The 19,780-nt window shown below is 36.8% G+C and overlaps 1 protein-coding gene and 1 long non-coding RNA gene across 2 annotated transcripts in view; one reads left to right on the top strand and one right to left on the bottom strand.

Annotated features, from left to right (window-relative positions):
- Window positions 1-19,780, bottom strand: part of LOC136826789 (uncharacterized) — a 92,108-nt gene that overhangs the window by 43,975 nt on the left and 28,353 nt on the right. The window lies entirely within an intron of this gene.
- Window positions 4,159-19,780, top strand: part of LOC136826778 (uncharacterized) — a 53,291-nt gene continuing 37,669 nt past the window's right edge. Inside the window, exon 1 of the mRNA XM_067084219.1 lies at window positions 4,159-4,280. Within this exon, the coding sequence (XP_066940320.1) occupies window positions 4,278-4,280 (3 nt within the window). The 5' untranslated portion in view covers window positions 4,159-4,277. The remainder of the gene's footprint in view (window positions 4,281-19,780) is intronic.

Genomic DNA, 19,780 nt, shown 5'->3' with positions numbered 1-19,780 from the left:
AGTAGTAGTGGTAGTAGTAGTAGTAGCAGCAGCAGGAATCCACTTTTGTAACATCCTACTTCAAGTCCGACTAGTTCACTTCAGTTCAAAATGACAACTCTCTTCGCTTATTTTCCCCATAGATAAATGTTATACACGCACCGCCGACGTGAAGTATTGGCCGTTTCTGTTGTTTATCAGTCGTATTCAAAGCTTCAGTTGTGTCTCGACAACGCCTGTGAATCGTAAATTTAAAAAGTTGATCCCATTATCAGAGGAAATCAATGATAACAGAGTTCGAGCCACGAATTGCTACTCTGAGGGTTTATCACTGTGGTAATGATATTAAGCGTCACATGCTGTTTGTCCAACACTTTTGGCCACGTCCTGCCTTGCAATGCTAGTACATACTATTGTCTATAAGTATTTTTCTGTAGGGCAGATGCCATCAGATGATAACTAATACCCTAGTATTTGTATATTTTATTAAAGGTCTGCCACCTGGTTCGCGATAACCAATACCACGGACTCTAAATATAAAGTTCAAGTGGAGTTGCAATGGATTACTACCTTATACTATTCGCCTTGCATTCTAATACATTTTATCTATTTATTAATTTGTTAACTTATTTCTTTCTTTTTTAATAACCGAGATCTCTTTTTTTCTGTATTCCCTTTAACCCCCCTTACTGCTTCCTGAAGAACACCATGTTCTTTTGAAGCTGGATTTCAAGTCAATGGCCCCTGTGGGCTTGCTCCATATGAATAGAGTTCATCTTCCGAATAATAATAATAATACACAATAAATAATAATAATAATAATAATAATAATGAAACCAAACAAAACTTCTTTCAGTTTTCTTCTGAAGATGGGAAGAAACCCACAAGATTCTGTGTATAACTTGTTTACTTGTAAATATTTACATGTTACTTTTAAACTCAGAGTACTTTCAGGTCCTAACTGTGACTCTTTTTCAAGAGATGAGGTACTCAGGCTGGTTCAAGGCCCAGCGATCTCTCATCTCTTGAAAAAGGGTCACAGTTAGGACCTGAAAGTACTCAGTTTGCTCTAACATGGAAATATTTACAAGTAAAATGCTCTACAGAATCTTGTGGGTTCTCTTTCAACAACAAATAACAATAATAATAATAATAATAATAATAATAATAATAATAATAATAATAATAATAATAATAAGACTGTAATATAGGTTGGCCTCCTTGTTGATGATAACAAGCAGTACAATGGGCAATAAATGTTGCACTGCAGATTATCACGCAATAGCGGTTTCTGGTTTTGTCGCCATACAGGGCGATAAAGGGTGGATAATGCGACCTGCAAGAGACCTCACATGATGTAAATGAAGCCAGTTTCGACATATTTTCTGAGCTGTTTTCCTATTACCACATAGGAAACCACATCCAGCCCACTTGCTCTGATTTTATCTATTTGGCTGCTCAAAAATACCAAGAAAAGTCACTTTCATCTGAAGGAGGAAGAATGAAAATGCCCTGTAAACGTCTGAAGTGTAAATACGCTGCACACGTGGTTCATCCAAGATTCAACATTTGAAGAATGAATGTGACATTGACAAATTCTTGTTTATATCTTTTGGAATCAGCCGCTTTGAGAAGTCTTGAAAACAAAATGTAGTATTTGCAGAACAGACTTATACCTGTCTTCGCGGCTAGGTAATTATCGTTAGTAAAAAGTTACCAGCAGATTCTAAATACACAACACACACACACACACACACATATATATATATATATATATATATATATATATATATATATATATATATATATATATATATATATATATATTACAAAATGCATGTATACATAAATTTACTTATTTATTCTTTATCTGTGTAACCTTCACCACCTACAACATGGCGGTATTCTTATTATCACAATCCAAACATCCCTGTGGTCATGAAGACAGTTGACATGCCCAACAGCCTGGGCCAACCTCTCCCGCCGCTGGCGCCTAATACATTATCGTTCTTTTTGACGGCATGGGTACGCTAGTCTACGTATTACACAAATTAGCAGTTTTCCCGACCAATATTTATTCCTTAGTTTTACAGTAAAGCATGAGTAACATTAGTCATGCTGGCTCATCAGCATTCTGTCAAGTCCCCTTAATACACTGCACGCACTTTTCGATGGGCCGGAGTTCGATTCCCGCCGCCGGCTGATGAAGAGTTAGAGGAATTTATTTCTGGTGATAGAAATTCATTTCTCGCTATAATGTGGTTCGGATTCCACACAGCTGTAGGTCCCGTTGCTAAGTAACCAATTGGTTCTTAGCCACGTAAAATAAGTGTAATCCTTCGGGCCAGCCCCAGGAGAGCTGTTAATCAGCTCAGTGGTCTGGTGAAACTAAGCTATACTTACTTCACGAACAGGACATAGGGAATTTCCGTTCTCACGCCTATTCCACTCTACACAGAGCTCTGTAGATCAGTGGGTCCCGAACTTATTTGGCCAGAGCTCACTGACTCCAGCATAGGCCTAGCATACGTCTAGTGGCCCACCCGGACTATGAAACACAGTTTCAGATCTCTAGTTCTGCTCTACAAAAGGAAGGTCCACCGCCCTTTTCTTTGCTGTGTTGGCCCAACAAAGGAGGGAGCGATAGGCCTGCCTCGCAAAAAACTATTACTACCACTTCCACTACTACTTTTTCTCACTCTTCAATGCTTCCCTCGAATCTGGGCTATATAAGGGCATTGGGTTGCCCGTCATTTAAAAAAAGAAGTCTGTCTGAAGTGCTCACATGACATGTGAAACTGAACAACAATCAACCTATCACACTGCACATGTACAGCGCTGAAAAATACGAATTTCAAAATTTGACCAAGGACGCATATCAGCTTGAATTTTAGAGGATCCCGGAGAATCTTGTTGTTTATCTTACCTCGGTGCATCCAACGGAAGACGCCGAAACTATTTTGCGAGAGAGAATGAGTGAAAGGCGTCTCGATTTAAAGACGCCAATCGGCAAATGAACAGCGACTTGCCTTTGCGCCTTGTATTATGGCCTCGAATAGCCAATTACCCTAAGGACAATCCGGAGAGAGAGAGAGAGAGAGAGGCGTGGGAAGATCTGGTGACGTGCGTTCGAGTATATCTCGACTATACTTGGGGCGCAGCTATAAGAGAGGTCGACCTGACTTGTGCTAGTCCACTCCTCTTCATCCGCACGTAGGTTCAAGAAGGCCAGGACGTCGGGTGGCCGTTCACAGCTTCGCGAGTTTTCCATTCTTCTAAATCTTCATTTTATTTCAAAGACAATCGGCGATGAGGCTTCACCTGGTTCCCTTGAGTTATCCTTATCGAATCGCGTGGTGCCGATAAGGTATCGTCAGTCAGGAGAAAAACTCCGTAAGGGGTCGATTTTAATTTTCTCATTCAGATTGACTCCGTTTTGCAATACAGTACGATCTCATTATTATTAAGAAAATCTCTGTTCGTTTTTTTTATAAGGTTCTCCATTTTGAGATGAAAATTCTTTAAAAAAAATTGACTTATACAAACAGTGGTTTTTTTTTATTATCTAAAAAATAACATTTCGTTGAAGAATCAGCCTTGCTGGAAACTGTATCCGTATGAGTTGGCATAGACTTGTTTTCTGGTTCTGTAATAAAATCTGTAATAGCTCTAGAGACTTCTTGAATCCGGCGTATTGCATATAAAAACTTTCTGTAACAGAGACCTATTTCAGGCAAGGAGAAAGCAATGTTGGCCTGAGCATTGTTTTTTTCTTAAAGGACATCTTTCTCTCCTTTTTTCAGTTATTAAATGTTGTATACGGAAGAGGTTAAAATGACGGCGTAAACTAAAAAAAAAAAAAAAGCGGTGCTCTGTCGCAAACTTTTACTTCTTTTCGGTTAGATTTCAGTTGAAAGAACTTGTCTACTAAGAGAAGCAGCCCCATCAACTGAGCTACGGGGAAAATGAAAACGAACTGAGTCGGGCTGCCACGTGAACACTAAAAAACAAACAAGGAAATAAAACACTTTGGAAAAAAATGGGACTCGTATAAATAAACAAGAGAAACGCAGAATCACGGTTTCTCTTTCGGGGATTGGTATAGACATCTCGGCAAAGAAGAAGAAGAAGGAGAAGGAGAAACAAAGTAAAAAGAGAGGAGAAGGACGAGAGGCGGACGGCACGGGCAATTCGATCTCCAATACCGCGTCAGGAGCGGAAACTGAGAACGAGTGACCTGAAAGGGAGTTGAACGACCACAAGAGAAATCTCTCCCTCAGCGCGGAACGTCTCTCAGTATGGTAAGATGTTTTGTCAAAGTTTCCGGTGAGTTCTGGGTAGTTTAGAACTTTTTTTTTTTTACTTATCTTCAGTTTCATTGCTTCTTAGTTTTCTGTAAAAGAAAACTATTGAGATGGCTGTTTATCTGTCCGCCTTCAGACCTTAAAAACTACTGAGGCTAGGGGGCTGTAAATTGGTATGTTGATTATCCACCCTCCAAGCATCAAACATACCAAATTGCAGCCCTCTAGCCTCAGTAGTTTTGATTTGATTTAAGGTTAAAATTAGCAATGATCGTGCGTATGGCACCGCTACAGGTGCCAACAAGACATGCCACTACCGGACCGTGACTGAAGGCTTCGTGGGCCGCGGCTGAAATTTTCGTACAGCATTATGCGCTGTTTTTTACTTGTTTTCTTTTTTTGAAGCGTCAGCGATATTTCTCTCTCTTTTCTCTACTTGCCGATAGACGTCCATGTGCCTAAGTTTGAAAGGGGCTACATTGTTATAATGCTTCGTATTCTCTGATATTATTTTGTTAATTGCGTTTCTTTATGTGCTTATACTTATCTTTTACGCTCCTCTTCGTATTTCGTGTTTTTCTTACTGCGCTTTCCTTTTTACTATGTGAAGGGATTTTATTTTGCTGCAGCTTTCTTAGCAAGTTAGTGATCTATTTCAGCTTGCATCATTAAAAAGATAATGATAACCCCTTCATCATGAGTTCATCGGCTCTCGACCCCCTCGATCTGAATTGAAATTGGTTATACATTAGGATTAATTTAATATAAATCTCACTCTCAATCTAGTCCTCGGGATGCAGTTGATCCCAGTCTCAGCTAGAGACAAAGGAACTTAGATTCGATCCCCGAACTGAGAGAGTAAAGGAGGACTTATTTCCTTGCAAATCCAGAATGACCCGCTTGACCCACGAAGTGAATTAGGTTCCTAGTTGTTAGGTGACTGTTGTGGGTCCTAGTCTGGAGTATGTCTTATCGATTGTTTCGGCCCATCGGAATCAGGATGGCCACGTGAAGTTAAAGTACCTTAGTTTTAACCAGACCACTGAGGCGATTAACAGCTCTAGAGGCTGGCCCGAGAACTTAAATTTATTTGCGGCTGGCTGGGAACCAATTGTTACCTAGCAACGGGACCACACAACTGACCCAGCGGAATCCGAACCACATTGTAACGAGAAATGAATTTCTCACCAGCAATAAATTCTTTCTAATTCTTGCATTGGCCGAGTCGGAAGAATCGAACGCAGGCATGATGCTAGCCGAGAACGATACGCCCGTCCAATGAGGAACTTACGACCGCATAGAGCGCCCGTTTGGACATTATACATTTTGACGGGACTATGAACACACGCCTAGTGTTTTTTTTTCGGGCTAGTTGCGACCCACAACATTCGACTAACGACTAGGTACGATTCACTGCTTAGGTCAACAGACGATTCCTTCCTCCTCGTCCAAATGCGAGAACTGAACGCGGGTCGTCAAGTTCCATCACTTAATTAAAATGATACGGTTTCGACAACGTTATCTCGGGTAAATGATCTCTCTCTCGTAGATAAGGCAAAAATTAATTTTTTTCAGCCATTAAAATAACCCTTAGAAACCCTCCAAAAGTCTTTGGAGGATTGCTGAGAAACCCCAAAGGAAGAATACCCGGAGAAAAAGGAGATAAGGGATTGAAAATTAAGGTTAATTTGGCCAAGTATTTTCGAGAAGTTGCAGCGGAGGGAGACAAATGCAGGGAGAAATGAGTAGGCTAAAGGGATCTGAGAATAACGTACGTGAATGAAAAGATGCCTCAGAATGGATAGGATAGTTGCTTGTACCAAACAAAAACTTCTTTCAGTTTTCTTCTGAAGATGGAAAGAGGAACCCACAAGATTCCTGTGCATAACTTGTTTACTTGCAAATATTTGCATATTACTTTAGTCTCAAAGTAATATGTAAAGTGATATGTAAATATTTGCAAGTAAACTAATTATACACAGGAATCTTGTGGGTTTCTCTTTCCATAGTTACTTGGCTTCGAACAGCGAATTACATATAAAGGACTTTCGCACACATGAAAATCTTAACGTAGATCAGCAGAACCTCATAACGCAAACTGACTTTTTAAAAAATTCATGCGAATGAAGCGAAATCCGATTAAACATCCAGAATAGAATATACTCTGGTGATTGACTGATTCATAAATCTGGCAGCCGGGACATTGCAACTATCGACGTCATCGATGCAGATTTTTACAATTTGATTACACTTTTGCAAAACAACACATATAATGTTCATACACACCTTTACCTTCCATTTAACCCAAGGTATAATATACCTCGATAGAATGGTGATATTACGCATACATATTTTTCGAATACTTTAAACGCTCGGCCGGTAACATTTTGCTTTAGGTTTTAGGAAATTGATAAATCTCTTAACTTTTTATTGCACTTATCAGAATCTCATTCTAGAAGGCTCTGTTTCATTTGTTTCAAGTTAACGATTTTATTAATCACAAGGAAATTCATAAACATTGTTTATCTTATTTCGGTGTTGAAGGCTAAACGACATCAATTATAGATTAAGTAATAAATGACAGCAGCCTTGATTGATAAACTTTAACCAGAACAGCATAATCACCAGTGGAAAACTGCAAGATTTACACGGAAAACCAATAGAAACCACTTCACGCTTTTCACCTCTCCAGAAAGTGTTACGGTATAATTATTCTTATGTATTTTGCCTCTTTGGAAAGGCAGCGATGCTGAATGATTAAATATCACATCATTATGATCCTCACATCGTGAAAATTCCAATGACGCATTATTTTTGTATTTCAGACTTATATATCGCGGAGGAGTTAGACGAACATGCACACACACACACACACACACACACACAGACATTATCCGTCTATAAAGATTCACGTAAAACTACCTATAAGGGCTGCTCACTGATACAGCAATAGTCGGCAAAAAAGAATCTCCAGGTGTGAAAACGATGAAAAGTAGAACGAAGACGATAAATAATAAATAAAGAATAGAAGTTAAACAAAAATTACGAGCAACAATACAGGTAAAAAAACCAGGGGATTGTGCCTGGCGCTTTGTATAAGTATTACTATGATAATATTCTATGTTTCATTTATCTATCTCTTTTTTCTCAATTGGACAAGGTAATCGGCTTTTAGGCTTGCCCTAACATAAATGTTTGCACTCAAAAAATGATGCTGATAAATTCAATGATTTTGCAATCATTAACATTTTGCTGCTTTGCGAAGAAAAGCCAATTAGTTCTGTGAGAGACGGATTATACAAATGGCTGATATAATCAGACACACACACGCACATATATATATATATATATATATATATATATATATATATATATATATATATATATATATATTCATACACACATATATATATGTATATATATATATATATTCATACACATATATATATTATATATATGTGTGTGTGTGTGTGTATTTTTGTGACGTCATGGCTAAGAGATATGAGGGGGATAATTTGACAGTTATACCAGAAGTTGAAGAAGACGTGAATGTACTTATGGAGAAGTTCACGCTTTTTGAGGTGGAGTCAATGGTAGGAAAACTTAGATGAAAACACCAGATTTTGGTGGAATCAGCTTGGAGATAATTTTACCTGAAACTGAAATGACATCTATACTAACTAGACTGTTTTGCAGACTACGGAATGAGGAAACAAAGCCTGACGAGAGGGAATTGGAAGATATAGCAGAGGTACCAAAGAAAGGTGACCTGACTGAATGCAGTTACTACAGACTCATTGTATGTAGTTACTACAGACTTATAATATTCAATATACTTATCCTCAATAGGCTAGAGAAAGAAACTTATAGAAAGCTCAGAGACAAACAAGCTGGTTTTAGGAAAGACAAGAGTTGCACAGACCAAAGATTTGTTTTGTAGTATGACGTGCGAGAGTGCGTGGAATTTAAAAACTCCCTTTTGTTGATTACCAGAAGGAATTTGACAGCGTCCACAGACCAAAATTATGGAAGGTCTTGCGTCTTTGATATTCCCGTCAAATTGTAAAGCTAACGCAAATGATTCATGAATGAAGCATATACAAAGTTAACGGTGATGGTGTTTTGTCAAGTGCATCTACAGTAAACAGCGGGGTGCTACAAGGGAATGCTGTTTAACCTTCGTTATTTGCCTTTCTCATAAATTTCAGGGTAAAGAAAATGGTCGGAGATGGAAGAGAAGGTTTAGATTGGAGTATTGGTAGAAAGTTGACAGACTTACCATATGAAGATAATGCTGTTTTATTTGGCAGAACACCACAACATTTACAAAGCTTAATTAGCAGAACAGATTAGATATGACAAAATATGGACAGTGTAATGAAATAACATAAGATGAAGAAAGGAGTAATGAGGCTCAATCTTTCAACTATTTAGGAACAATGATATCAAATACAGGTTCTCTTGAGATGAAAGTTGCTGAGAGACTAAAAAAGGCAAATCAAAAAGTGAGGCTGAAAAAGATTTGGAAATTAAATATACTGAAATTACGAGGGGCGTTCAATAAGTATTGCAACATAATTTTTTTTATAGGCCAATTTTCGTTCAAAAAATGTGAAACTATGTGCGACATCCTTAACCATTACCGCGTTAAGTCACGTATTTTCATTCATTTCCTGTTCACGGCTGCAGCCTAATCAGCTATCAAAAGGGCGTCTGTGACTCAGGTACGTCCCGAAGAACTGTGATAGAATTCCTTTTGGCGGAAAAAGGGACCGTCACAAATATTCACAGGCGCCTGCAGAACGTCTACAGAGACCTGGCAGTGGATAAAGGCCCTGTGAATCGCAGGCGAAGTGTCTGCCATCAGAAGAAGAAGGACAAAGAAATGTCATCTCCCGGGCCTTGTCTGGCCGCGCACATCTGTGAAGCCTGCAGTGGTGGAACGTGCGGACATTGTTATTCGAGGTGATCTGGGAATCACAGTCAAATAACTCGCTGCCCAACTTGACATCTCTGTCGGTGGTGCCGGCTCAATTGTCCACAACCTTGGGTGTTCAAAGGTTTGTGCCTGCTGGGTTCCTCCGCACGATTAACAGTGCTTTCATCTACTGCCAGATCTCTGTTGTCACCCTGCAAGACCCTGTGAATATTTGTGACGGTCTCTATATCCGGCAGAAGGAATTCTATCACTGCTCTTTGTTTGGAACGTACCTCAGTCACAGACGTCCTTTTGATAGCTGATTAGACTGCAGCCGTCTACAGGAAACTAATGAAAATACATGACATAATGCGGTAATGGTTAAGGATGTCACATTTCTTGAACGAAAATTGGCCAAGGAAAAAATTACGTTGTATTACTTACTTACTGAACGCCACTCGTATATACGAAAGTAAGATTATACATAAATCTAGTACGATCTGTATTACTTTGCGGCCATGAATCAAGGCATGGCAATGCAACTATATCTAAAAGACTTTGTTCTTTTCACACTGAAGCTTTAAGAAGAATATTAGGAGTCAGACGGTAGGACAGAGACAGAAATGAAACCATAAGGGAAATTATATAAATTCCATAACTAGACATAATGATGACAGGGAGCTGGAGATGCCTGGGACATGTAATTCGCTTAACCTCTAGAAGAATAGTACATGACAGTGGCAGCTAGGTTCCTGTTGGTAGCAGGGGAGCTAAAAGCCATAGACCAACTTGGATGAGAACTATGAGAGGGGAGGCTGGAGATGAGTGGAGAATTGTGGAAGACAAAGCACAGGAAAGACATGAGTGACGGAATTTCCCAGGCGCCCTTTGCGTCGCTTGGCTTTGGAGGCGATTGTGATAATGAGGATATGTCTACATACAGACGTTTGTGTGTTTGCATAAACATTGCCCCATGAGTCTGTGTATGTTTGTGTGTGTGTGTGTGTGCGCGCGTCTGTGCATAACACGACAAGTTGAGAAATATGTAGAGCTTTAGCAAAAATAGACGACAAAACAATGTTGTGACTACGTTCAACTCATAATGCCTTCCATTGTGGTACACTACGCCATCGATATACATACATATATATATATATATATATATATATATATATATATATATATATATATATATATATATATATGTATATACTGTATTTATATATAAAGATATATATATATATATATATATATATATATATATATATATATATACATATACATACACAAACACATACATATATATACATATATATATATATATATATATATATATATATATATATATATATATATATATATACTGTATATATATATATATATATATATATATATATATATATATATATATATATATATATATATATATATATATTACATGGTTTCACCAAATTCACTGATTCTGTCTTTGTCTGTCTTTCTCTCTCTCTGTAATTATTACACGAATGCCAGTGCTGTAATGTTCTGTGTACAGTCAGGAACAAGCAATATTACCTGCTATCAAAGGAGACGTTTTGAGGAGGATGAAACGCATGACGTTCTCAGAAAAGCAAAAGTTCGCCCTAAATTCAGGCCCTGGAACTAAGGGTGGTCAGTCATGACTGATCTAGAGAAGGATAATAATAATAATAATAATAATAATAATAATAATAATAATAATAATAATAATAATAATAATAATAATAAGGGAGGAACAAAAAAAAAAAAACTTGGAATATAAGAAAGTCTACTCAGTTCTCGTCCTCGTTCTGTAACACATTTCAAGTCAATCAGTAAGGGTTTTATTTCTTATTTTAATTGATCATGTGAAATCGTTTAGTGCAGAGGTATAAATGATAATAACGGTAAAGCAAATATGTTTCTCGATAACGCGATTTTTCAGTGGAGAAATAAACGAACAATATTGTGCTTGCAATGATGCCAAATTTCTGAATAGCAAAGTAAACATTGGGGACCGTTCAAGAGCCTGGTCACTGCCCAACGTTGCCTGCAAAAGAAGTCTCCACTGACATATCAAGTTCCTGAATTCGAGAAACGTTATACTCTTTGCTTCACCAGTTAGAAGTTGAGAGCAAATTCAGAGGACTTTATTGTAGGAATTCAAATAATTTTTCCAATGTTTTCTAACATATCTCAATGACCTCAGCTGCTAAACCGGTGGCAAATCAATGCATTTAATACTCGAGGACGTCCAGCTGCATGAGTTTTGTCAGGCATTAAATGGTTAAGGTCTGTTTTAGGAGAAAGATCCCGTGCCACCACAAGGCTGGTTTAATCCAATACAGAAAATATCAAATGAATTCAAGTGTCTTGGGGCTTAAAATGTTCCTCTCATGAACGCCGTCGACGGAATGGCCAAAAATTGTCATTACTGAAATGAGAATAACGCGTGACTTTCAATATTTTCTTCCTGTATTCTGCGAGGGTACAGCATTTTGTTCTAACGCAAAACTTGTACTTATTTTTTATTATTTTCTTCCCCTTTCATTTCTTTCAGACTGAACCGTCAGAGTAATTAGTTCTTTACGACATTCAGATGAGCGTTAATTTCCGTGACAACATTAATTAATTTTGCTTTGCTTAGGGGGAAGAAGCTTTTGTAAATTTAAGGACTTCTCAGTAATCGAATTTGAATGATACATTCCATGAGTGAACATGTTTTATTATCATAAAGAATTACGTTTTTAATAAAATTTCTCATGCATACTTTGTAATGTTACACCGAATGTTTACCGTAAAATTAAAAGCAGAGAAATATTACTGTATGTATACCCTTATTCACCCTTATAACTTTTTCTTATATACTCCTTTTTTGTTATTTATTCTTCTTTTATATTTATTTAGTTTTTTATCATGCATATACCATTCCCATAAGATGACGGTGACCTGAAAAGGAGATAACTTTCCGATTTTACTCAAATCTTTTGAGATGAGGCTGATAGCCCAATGCCCTTCTACTTCATGGCTGTGACCAGTGTCAGTCGACTAGCTACCAGGCACCTAAGTCTCGACTTACATCAACAGAGGCACAATGGATTTTTCAGGAACCGGCCCTTTAATCGTTCCTAAATCGCCCGAGAGGAGAGGAAGGAAGAGGAATATCCCTCAAGCCGACATTATTGTTTGCGTCATCGATTTCTGAGAAACTGGATTCAGTTGTCCTTTCAAAGCAATCAGTGTTTGATATTTTGTTAAGAAACTGCAGGATAATGTGATCTTTCTTAATCATACAGGAAAATGAATTGGAAACGGGAAAACGAACGGGATTATTACACTCCTGGTCTTATCCTAGGGGAAAATGAGTGGAGTGACATTGAACTGAAGGACACTTTTAGTCAAGACAAATCCGTTATACAGTTGGTAACAGATGTCCAGTTACAGGATATATAAAAAAAGATAACTTGCTACAGAGAGAGTTGGAGCCAAAAAGGCATCTGTAGGTAAAATAACTGGCAAAACGAATTGTGAAATGACCGGTTCAGTGAGTCTTAGAAACAGCTGGAGAAGCTTATTAAAAACAGTGACACCAAATAGTTATTAAGCTAAGAAGACGACGAAGCTTTTCACAGAACATCTCTTCAACTTCCCTAGAAATAATTTACAAAATACCAAAATACTTCCGCCAGGTACCCACTGTTTCTCCACAAATTAAAAAAAATGTAAGTTTTAATGTTTTACAAAATCTACGGATGTTTGTTTAGCAGACAGTGAGGAAGGAAGACAGTCTCCAACGGGAACATCCAAAACCAGGTGAAAACTAACGGTTCTAATACAGCTGTCCTTCTGTATTGGTCTTGCGTTTTTTTAATGGAGGGGCTGTGGGAGAATAGGTTTATTTACATTTCCCAAGAATTTGAACGTATGTAAACAAAGGTCTGACTGAGCGACGAACTGAAACAGCCACCGTAAATAGAAGTCACAGCAAGAAACTCTGACACTCGCTTATAGATGTCTGCATGACATATCGAGACTGGAACATTCATAAGATGATGTCTTACTGAATGACATATCAGTACTGTGGTACAATTAGGAACAGATATCTGATTCACCAACATTTCAAGACTATAAAACACTTGTAAACAAATGTCTGATAAAGTGACATGTAAAATTATGTGACTGACTGATATATCAAGACTGCGACACACTTTCAAGCAGATGAATGACAAGGCAAAAGTAAGACAATGACCAGCCAAGAACCAGAAGTGGATCAGTAGGGGATTTGGGTCAGAACATGTAAAACTGAGCTACAAAAGACACACCTCTTCTTTCTGGAGAGTGGATAAACAAAGGTGGGCTAATATAATTTTGTCTTAGGGGAAAAATGACTGAAATCAGCAGTGGAGCTTCAAATAATACAAGGAATACCTGAATCCAATACATTTCTTTCATCAGTCATTTGAGCCCTTAAATAAAGACTGGCTTGCCTTGGGATGATCACTTTCTGACTTGGCTGTCTGCCACTGGGGAACTGCAGAGTCTTGAGATCCGCTCAGATGCTCCCAGTGGCTCGTTTTAGGCTTGCATAAGCCTGTTCATTAAGAGAGAAGGTCAGTAAATTAGGCAACAGAATTCCCTTTCCACACCCAAGGTTCGAAGAAAGCAAGAAAAATGGAAAAGGAAGAAGGGGGGATTTATCCGCGAAGGAAGAAATAGGTTTTCTCACCTCCTAAAGATAAGAGTCAGGGAAAACAGAAAGCAGGGAGAGAAACCCAAAGCTTTTCAGTAGAGGGAAACAGGTCACTGAAACGAGTACTTCCAAGAGGGTTACCGACTTCCAAAATTGCAGCACCAGCAAGATTCAGCATCACAGGAAAGATGTCTCTAAATTTCATAGATTTCAGTTCTTACTGATTCCCCCTTTTAGATATTGTCCTACGTAGGGATTTGCTACCCAACACAAATTAATGGGATGCAGTAAGCAGTGACTTCACCCATATTTGGAGCCACATCTTCCCAACATTTTTCTTTTCATAGATATAGTAAGGATTCAATGTAGACTTTTCTTGGTTTAATATATATATAAATATACATATATATATACATACACAAATATATATTTATATATACATATGTATATATATATATATATACATATACACACAGTATATTGCATATGTATGTATGTATGTATGTATATATATATATATATATATATATATATATATATACTATATATCCTTTTCCTTTTATATTTTATATTTTATATATATATATATATATATATATATATATATATATATATATATATATATATATATATATATGTATGTATATATATGAATTTTTATCGCATCACCGTGATTCTATATACACAAAACACTAACCTACAAATGTCGTTTAAGACTCGATTCGTTCTACTGTACCTCGGAAACAATACCGAAGGGGAATTATAATTGATATATAAGTGGTTCGTCACCTCACAGGATCGACCTGCCGAACAATGAGAGCCAACGACGTTTAATGGACGCTCTAGACCACCACTTATATCAGTTATAATTCCCCTCCGCAATTATTTCCAAGGTAGAGCGAACTGGATATTAAACGACATTTGTAGATAGTGTTTGTGTCTATAAAATCAAGCTGATGCGATAAAAATTCATTAACAAATAGCTACATGTTTCAAACGCACCAGTCGCCTATGTATAAATACCTACTTTCGACAGTGATTTGCACAGCTGAGTCGGTATTAACTATTGCTCTCTTGAGAGCCGGGTGGTCTATCTAGATCGTCCGCTACACGCCGTTTGCTCTCATCGGTCGGCAGCTCGATCCTGTCAGGTAACGAACCACGTATCAATTTTAATTCTCCTTCGGTATCATTTCCGAGGTAAAGCGGTATGGATATTAAACGAAGTTTGTAGCTTAACATCTGTGTATTTATATATATATATATATATATATATATATAAATATATATAAAAATATATATATATATATATATATATATATATATATATATATATATATATATATATATATATATATATATTTACACACACACACACACACACACACATATATATATATATATATATATATATATATATATATATATATATATATATATATATATATATATATATATATATATATATATATATATAAATATAAAATGTATATAATATACATATAGACGCTGAGTTGGAAGAAGGATTATAACAAGTTGACCATAATTGCTATCTTGTTTCCACGCTTTCTCAGGGTCATTGCAGAAACCATACAGACTTACTGTTACGTTTAAGACCTGTGCGCTGAAGAATATATCAGTGAGGAATTTCCTCTCCACAAAAAAAGTGGTTGTATATACACGAGGAGCCTTGCAATCAAGGTCACAAAAAATATTTAGGAGGACAAGGCAGCAAGGCTCAAGAAACACATGAATGAATATACAACGCAATTATGGAGTGAAACACCTCTGAATCATTTATAATAAAAAATCGTGTCAATCTGATTAACTACACACCTGGGATGTACACATTGTAAATGTTATCCTTTGACAATTAGTTTTTATGTAGGTGTGGACTAGTTTTTATGTTTATGTATTGCCGACAGAGAAGTGACTTGTAACTACTTATGATTTTTTGCATCGCTTGACCCTGAGGAGATGTGAGACCGCGAAAACGCTTAGTCAGCTTAATGCTTTAATTCTTCTTGCAGCTCAATGACAACTTTAAATATCGCAGGTTCTGGCGATATATATATATATATATATATATATATATATATATATATATATATATATATATATATATATATATATATATATATTATATACATACACGAGTGTGCATGCTTATTCAGTATGAAAATACATGATACAAAGTAGTCAATAGCTTAACATCACGTGTTTAAGTGTGTGTGTATAAATCGCTCCTTTGCCAGAGGAGTGACATAACTCAAAAATTGCTATTTTTCAGGAGAAGCATTTTAAAGTTTAAAACTCTCTATACTCTCTATAGTGTAATAGTGACATGTCATGCCCTCTAGCGGTTAGTAGCCTATTACAAACACAAATAAGACGTTTTTATCACAATATTAAACAAAGAACGGGCTATATGCTGGTATCGATAACTCAAAAAACACATTTTTTGAGTTGTGTCACTCTTCTGGCAAATGAGCGAAATATATATAGATCTCTCGTGAAACAAAGAGCCTCTGAAATTCAGCCACTCATTTCTTTCCCGTGCTTCATATTCTACAAATCTCCATTCTTCTCCACCCTCGCTTCCCACTGTTTTCAACCGAGTAGGTCCAATGTCCAAAAAAAAAAGGACCTTGAGTAGGTCTAGGTCTTCTAACTTATTGTAGTCAGGGGAGCCCTAGCTAACACTATCAAGTACCATTCTCACAGGGGTTGTGCGAAGGACACGTCCAAGCCATCTCCACCTCCCTTTCGATCTAACCTCATCAACACATAAAACCTCCGGAATCCCCCTTAATCGTATCATTTCCAACTCAATTCTGCAATAAGACTCATAATATTCTTCTAAGTGTTTTATTGTCAAAGTATGCAATATGAAGGGTGCTGGCTCATCTCAAAACCAGTCAGCGTGCGGTTGATTTTCCAGGAATTCCTTGTGTACGAGATGACTGTTGTTAAACACAAACGACTCTGATACCACTCCTGCTTCTCCGCGGCGTTCTTTTTATAACCCGGATGACGTGGAGAAATGCATCTGGTATAAAAACAAGGACGGAATTTTGTGATTTCTTCTCTGGGAAACTCGAATTAAACTTGGCTGTTTTTCTGCGCTGTTTTTCATTCTTCGGAGAAAAAAAAGGGCAAGTATCGGGTACAAAAACTATGATATGATAAAATTTCAGTAAAAAAAAAAAAAAAAAAAAAAAGATAAAGGGAAAAAAATTCGAGAAAAATATGACGTCAAAGATTTTGCAGCAACTTTTATCGAAAATGTCAGAAAATAATTTGAGCCGGAGAGAGAGAGAGAGAGAGAGAGAGAGAGAGAGAGAGAGAGAGAGAGAGAGAGATAATAGTGGCCTCTTGGTTTATGATACACATATATGTATGAATATATATTCATTTTAACACAGACCCACACACACACACACACACACACACATATATATATATTTATATATCTATCTGTCTATTTATCTATACAAATATATATGTATATAATATATATATATATATATATATATATATATATATATATATATATATATATATATATATATATATATATATATATATATATATATATTTATATTTATATAATCATGAAACTAAAGGGTTGGGATAATAGGCGAATGTCACATAATCCTGTCCGTTGCACAACATCGAGTCAATGATATATATATATACATATACATACATACATACATATATATATATATATATATATATATATATATATATATATATATATATATATATATATATATATAGCTATATACACACATATATATATATATATATATATATATATATATATATATATATATATAAAACTATATACACATATATATATATATCAACTGCGACACAGTGCAACGGAAAGGGACTGAGGAGATAAGAGGCCTGATGTGGACCTCCAGACTCTGATCTTCCAACAGGAATGAATCTTTAAAGTTTAAATGGTCTAGCTTAAGCCGGTTTTGTGTCAGCATTGGACCTTAGCCGCCCCGCCCTCCCCTGAGATCGCCGTTTAAATGTGGTAATGGATGAACAAAAGTAGGGACCCTGGTGTTGATCTAACTTTGCTTAACCAATAGCAATATATCTTACAAAGAAACAACAATATTCCAATAATGGCCAGTTGGCTATAAAGACAAAAGAAATAAAAAAAGTAACACTTTGCAAATAAATGTAAAGGATTGAAACTGTCCTAGGTGGCATGCCACAATGCTTGACAAGACTGGTTCCATTGGTTCTGGTGAGAGTCCTAAAGACGGGCAACGCAAATTCTTCTCACTAGAGAGAAGAATGTGGTTAGAAGGCTACTAGGGATTTGGAGTACACGACTGCAGTGCGATCTCACTGCTTCATCCATCACTAGCCTCCCACAGTTATAGTAGCCTATATGGCCCCTTAGTCTCAAAGGTCTTGAAGTTTCTTCCTTAGGGTTGTCAGCTTTATGCCAATGTAACGTGTATGAAGGGCTTTCATGCCTCTTTTAAACACTTCTGATTGTAAACCTCACTAATCTTTGACTCCCAGTGGCCTGTAATAGTGGTATTGTTCCACATCACAATGCTAGTTACTATGTAGTGGCGGCTGAAGACTCAGTCATACTCTCTCTTAACTACAATAAAGTTGACTATGGGAAGGCCTGCATACCATCTTTCAGCCTGATTGCCAACCTTATGACAAGGGGCTGCGTTGGTCTTAGGGGACTCAAGGAGTCAAGGTCTAGTGTGGGTTACAAATTAAGATGTATGGCTGTAACATGCTAGGTCCTCAATATAAACTAAGCTGGCCACACAATGGCAACTGTCGATGAACACGTAAGGAGCTGCCCCTGTATGACCTAATCAGAGATAAGGAAATGATTCAGCAAGAGGATAACCAATGACTGACAGGCCAGTGAGTAAAGGCAGTCCCCGGGTTACGATGGGCTCGGCTTACGACGTTCTGAGCTTATGACTCTCTTCAAATATAATCATCAAACATTATTTCCTGGTTTACGACGCATGTTCCAGGGTTACAAGACTTACAACACCAATCTGACAGAAGAAATATGGATCCAAAACGGCAGAATGGTAAAAATTTAGAGGTTTTCTTAATGAAAAACTCAATAAAAATACAGGTTTTGTCGTTTTCAAGACACCCAAAGGATTAAAAGTTAGGTTTACTTACGATTTTCGACGATTTTTCGGCTTACGACGATTTTCGGCTTACGACGCGGCGCAGGAACAGAACCACCATTATGATCCGGGGGCTGCCTGTATTGCACTGTAGCAGCCTAAGTCATATATCCAGATGTCTTCTAACTACCTTCTCCTCTCCAATTGGACGATATTCTGTTGCAAGTCTTGAGGATTTAGGCCTATCAGAGCCAAAAGGAGCCAATCTTGCAAAGCTTTGGGGAAGCTCACCCAAATATGACCCCCTGGAACTTTTGTTTGGTAATTTTCACTTTTTATTTGTTTCTACTTCCACTTTTTAATTTTTGCTTGTATGGCTGCAGCAGCATTTATATAGGTACTTTCAATGCAGAATTACTAGTGCCCTTGTGATAGCCGTAAGTTAATAACTGAAACAGATGTTGGTGTATGGATAAATGAATATAGCAGAATATTTTCATCTCCTTTTGTACTTTATCCTCGAAATTTGAAAAAGTTAACTTAAAGATGCTACGTGTGACTTGACATTTTATATATGTGTATATATATATATATATATATATATATATATATATATATATATATATATATATATATATATATATATACATATACACATATATGTGTTTGTGCATGTGTATATATATATATATCTATATATATAAAGTGGACATATGTATGTATGTGTGTGTATGTCCCACATACACTGAAA

Source organism: Macrobrachium rosenbergii, chromosome 3 (genome assembly GCF_040412425.1).
Source record: "Macrobrachium rosenbergii isolate ZJJX-2024 chromosome 3, ASM4041242v1, whole genome shotgun sequence".
NCBI classification, from domain to species: domain Eukaryota; kingdom Metazoa; phylum Arthropoda; class Malacostraca; order Decapoda; family Palaemonidae; genus Macrobrachium; species Macrobrachium rosenbergii.
Note: the sequence above shows the minus strand (reverse complement) of the source record. Positions and strands in the feature narration are given on the sequence as shown.